The sequence below is a fragment of the Austrofundulus limnaeus genome, unplaced genomic scaffold, assembly GCF_001266775.1.
Source record: "Austrofundulus limnaeus strain Quisiro unplaced genomic scaffold, Austrofundulus_limnaeus-1.0 Scaffold786, whole genome shotgun sequence".
Lineage (NCBI taxonomy): Eukaryota > Metazoa > Chordata > Actinopteri > Cyprinodontiformes > Rivulidae > Austrofundulus > Austrofundulus limnaeus.
Window position 1 is genome coordinate 15,503 of NW_013953188.1, and position 4,980 is coordinate 20,482.

Genomic DNA, 4,980 nt, shown 5'->3' on the forward strand with positions numbered 1-4,980 from the left:
CTCTGCCATGAGGAAGTTTGGCTTAAAGACACATCCTAGGGGCGTTTCTGGTCCCCACCTGTCGTTTTGCTCCTCTGCATGGCTTCCTAAAAACACTGCAGGATTTCTCAAACATGCATGAATGAGTCAGAGCAAGGCTTTGGGCATGTTTTTATGAGAGTATAACATGATATAAAACTCAAAAAAGTTGATTTTTTACATGATATTGCCCCTTTTAAAACGCTTTATAAAATGAAGTTGATTTTATTTTATATATTGTTAGTCAAGATTATTAACACAAATTATTTGAAATGTAAATTTTGAAGGTGCCTGGTGCAGTTTTAGACACAAGCCAGAAGTGTGTTTTGGTGTCCTTCATGGGTTATCTTATGAGCAGTGTTTTTGTGTCACACAGGAAAGGAGAGCCAGCGCCCTGTAGCACACGAGTGTTTGGGAGAGGTGCTGCGGGTTCTGCGTCARGTCATCAACACATACCCTCTGCTCAACACTGTGGAGATCCTCACTGCTGCTGGGAAACTCATATCTAAGGTCAAAGGTCAGTCAGTTCTGGAAAGGAGCTTTTGGACTTCCAAAGTCACAGAAAGCCAAAAAGACAGTAAATTTTCAGAGTTCTAATGTGGGCTCTCTTCAGGTTTCCACTATGAGGCGTGTAATGAAACAGACAAGAAGGACTTTGAGAAGGCGATTGAAACTATTGCTGTTGCTTTTAGTGGCAAGTAAGTAATTGATTCACCTTGTCTATTTCTATTTATTTAGCATATATAAAGACAGGGCTTAAAGTGCTTCATCACTACGACGGATTTCCATCACTTTGAACGTGGCCAGGATGGATTTCCGTCATCTGTAAGGGAGGGGGGAAAAAAACAACTCTGGTTATGAAAAATATTTCAGTCAAAAGATTTCTTTTCACTTCAACCCATGTAAACAACAGAAGTTCCCCAAATTGCTTCTCAAATCAGCCAAATGAATGGATAAAACAACAAACACATGTTTATTTGATGCTGCAGTTTGCTTTGTAATATTATTTTATACCTTTTCTGCTACCTTTGCATTATTACATTTTATTAGTTTTTTAGGATACAAGATGCTTCCTACAAAAACCAGAATGTGAATCTTTTCCTAAAATTTTATGGCAGTATCTTCAACACTAAGGAAGTTAGTTGGTGTGGCTGTGGCAGCGTGGTTAGGGGAGTCGTCCTGGAACCGGAAGGTCACCGGTTTGATCCCCCGTCCAGCTGTCTCAGTTGTTGTGYCCTTGGGCAAGATACTTAACCCAAATGCCTCTGATGTGTGTCCCATCAGTGTATGAATGTGATTGGCACTGATTAGTCTCCATAGATGATTGTACGTTAGCTTTGTAGGAGATCTGGTGGAGTGCTGTGTGAATGGATAAATGAGGGCACAGATTAAAGTGTGAAGCGCTTCGAGTGTCCTGGTTGGGTAGAATGGTGCTATACAAGTACAGACCATTTACCATTTACCATTCACAAAAGTGTTCAAAAATATAAAGACATGCAACAGAGACATCAGATCTAAAAGAATCTCAAACTTTGTCAGAATCTAAAGCCAAGAAGTAACGAGAGGTCCTAAGCGTAGACTTAAGTCTCAGCAATCCAAATACATAAAGGTAAACTGTTCCACAGGTTTGGGCAGAAACTGCGAAAGCCCAATCACCTCTGAATTTTAGTTTAGATCTAGGAACATCTTAAAGAAACTGGATGACTGAAATGAAAGAGAACACAGGTATAATGTGAAAAACCTTTTTAGAAATGTAAAAATTAGCAGTAAAATTTTAAAATCTATCCTAAAGCAAACAGGAAGCCAATGGGGGAGAAGTCAGAACAAGAGACGTTCATATAATGTATGCACCTGTTAAAAGATGAGATGCTGCATTCTGAACAACTTGTAAGGGATGCAGAGAAGATTTATCTAAACCAACATACCAATCATTACAATAATCTTAACTGAGCGGTAATAAGAGCATGAATCACTTTGTTAAGGTCTTTGTTCGGGAGATATGACTTCGCCTTGATATGTCTTAATTGGGAAAAAAAATTCACAGCTGCGTTTCTCTGTTTTTCCRATTTAAAGGCATTACCAAAAAATGACACCCAGATTCGTGACAGCAGAGCAGTTGTATGAAGCCAAGGGACTGAGATGGTCAAGAAAAATACATTTACCAAAGCTGATGACTTCAGTCTTAMTTTCATTTAGATTTAGGAAATTCAATTTCAACCAGATTATGTCCTTTAGACTGCTCAGGAGTTRTTGGAGTGGATTTACAGAGTCTGGCATAATGGGAAGTTAAACCTGAATGTCATTAGCAAAACAGGGAAAATAAGTTTTGTATTTTATTTAAAAAAAAGACCACTGAGGCAACTAAAAAGCAAGGGACTTAAAATAGAGCCTTGAGGGACCCCACAAGTCAGAGGAGATATAGAGGTGGAGCATTCCCTTAAAACCACTAAATCAGCAGACTTTTACATGTTTTTTTAACAATCCATCAGCGCTAATGTAACAGTCATGTTCCAGTTCCTGTGCTGTGTAATGGTGTCCAAACGGGTAACATACTGCTTTTCACACACAGTCAGACGTTGTTTCTGCTGTTGAGAGAAAGGGAGAGAAGTGTAGTGATGGTGACACATTTGCATGAGACAAAGCTGAAAACAGGAAGTGGTTTTTATCTTCCGTCACTAAACCAAAACTTGAAAATTCAGTTGAGTACCTGCAGTTGAGTACCTGCCATGAGTTAAACGAACAAATCGTACAAATTGAGACAGACTACTGTGGGAACAATCACTTGATTTGTTTTATTTGACAGAAGGATAAAAAAACATAAAAAATGTTAAATGTCAATTGTAAAGGTTTTTATTTTTTTAAAGCTTAAGTTTTATTTCTTTCTCACTTTGACTATCTTTTCTGATGAACCCGTGAGGACATTCTGTTGAAATAACTCATTTGCAGCAACAGTTTGTGCCACTGTTGTGTTTAAAAACTGTCAGTTTTAGGAGGAAGTGAGCTGACAGACAGTTAAAATCTGCTTGACAAGTCTGTTTCCTCATTCCCTCCTCCACTCTTCCCCTGACTCGTTTTCTGCCATAAAGATAAAGAACCCATTTTATTGTTTAGCTTGTTTTTTGTTTATTAAGACTCTGACTTCATTTAAAAATAAAAACTGAAATTTGATTTAATTAAGTCTTTATCACTTCTTTCTTTTGGCTCTGTAGAGGTTTAATCCTCTTTCTCTTTTTTAAATTTGTGTTCAAATACTGAGCTGAAAAGATATCTCTGCTGTGTTTCTCCTCAGTGTGTCTGAACTATTGATGGGAGAAGTGGACAGCAGCACCCTGCTCTCCCTGCTGCCCACTGAGAAGAGCAGAGTGAGTCAAAGAAAAACAGAAATTCCTTCAACTACCTACAGTTTCTCAAAATGTTTCAAATGCAGACAGTGATTTTCACTTTGGGTAAAGAAGAGGGGAAAGTGTCTGTTAGCTGCTGACAAGCCCTGACGTCAGTAATGAATCATTTTTGCACTTCACAGTCAATGGAGAACCTWTATGCTGCGACGAGCCAGGGAGCAGAGGGGGGACACTTCAGGAGTGACCTGCAGGATATGGGTACRCAATAATAATGCTCTCCTCCTCTCCCTTTTCAAGTTATCGTTGCCTCTGTTTTATTATGTGCTGCATCTCAGTCCTGAATAAAACATGGAAACATTCTGTGAATAAACTGCAGCAAGTGATAGATTTTTTACATGAGCTGCTCTAAACAGTGGCCTGAAAGTCTCCCCCTGTTGACATAAAGACCAAAGTTCACCAATGGTTTTTCTATGTCAGCTAATGGGTTTGACAGATTGACAACAAAATACTAGAATTGTAAGCAGTTATTGTTTAGGGTCCATTTTTTGTGGGGCCCTATGAAAGGTTTAACACCCCCCCCCCAATTCTTCTTTTTTTATTTTTCTAAATTCTGCTTTTTCAATTTTTTTTCCTTAATTCCACATTCTGATTCTAACCACATTTATTAACCTAAAAAAGGCAGAAATATAAAGTGACTAAAAAAAGCTGTAACAAATGAGTAGTCAGAATTAAAAGTTTAACAGTGTTTTAATTTCACAAATAAAACAAATAGCTGTGGTTCAGCAGAACATTAAATGCTTTTGCAAGATATTTAAAAGTATTTACCTGTGCTTTTTAAGTGCAAAAATGTGTGTAAAACATAGAATCTCACCTTATTAAAGATTTTATTTAGAGATGAACTTACCATTAAATGTCTCATAAAGAAACAAAACCTACAAATGGTAACAAGTGGTGCATAGTTGCCTCTTAGATAGGATCTAGGCTCATTTTTTTTCATTTTTGCTGTTTCAGTTTTTCTCTAAAGGAATATCTGATTTTGCACACGGAGCAACAAAATCTTAGATAAACTCACGTCTTGCTCCTACTGTGGCTGAATGTTGAGTTGGCAGCAATGTCTGGCTTATTGCTGATGAGTCTTTGACAGGAAGTGGTCATCTTGTGTATTTTTACACATAAAAAAAACTCTTGACAAAACTTACAGAAAAGTTGTTGTCCAGATTCATAAAAATCACTGGGGTAGTGTTCTGCCCTAAACTTTGTGCTAATCTTTGCAATTTTTTTAACTTTTTGGAGGATGGTGTTGTTTCAGTTAGCCTCTTCAGCCTGGATGACTTATTAAAAATAAAATAAAAATCTGTTTGTGCGGAGAGGAGAGTTCACCCACGTGACTGTAACGGCAGGTGCATGGGGCAGTAGCGGCCAAAATACCTCTGAAGCTTTACCTGCTCGCCCAAATGAGTGAATTCATTGAGATTCTGCGTTTTCTGCTGGGTTCCATTTTGTTTGTTAAATTCTGCACTCCACCCCCCCGGGGGGGGGGGGGGGGGGGGGGGGGGGGCAACTCTATATTAACTACATAGCGCCATCCTCATACATGACTTTCTGAACCCCACCCCTAAAC

The 4,980-nt window shown here is 38.4% G+C and overlaps 1 protein-coding gene across 2 annotated transcripts in view; it reads left to right on the forward strand.

Moving 5' to 3' along the window:
* arhgap45b (Rho GTPase activating protein 45b) overlaps positions 1-4,980 on the forward strand; it is a 27,523-nt gene that overhangs the window by 8,730 nt on the left and 13,813 nt on the right. For both annotated transcript variants that reach the window (XM_014028592.1, XM_014028593.1), the window contains 4 exons: positions 395-535; positions 632-716; positions 3,308-3,380; positions 3,542-3,617. In XM_014028592.1, coding sequence (XP_013884046.1) covers positions 395-535; positions 632-716; positions 3,308-3,380; positions 3,542-3,617 — 375 coding nt within the window. The remainder of the gene's footprint in view (positions 1-394; positions 536-631; positions 717-3,307; positions 3,381-3,541; positions 3,618-4,980) is intronic.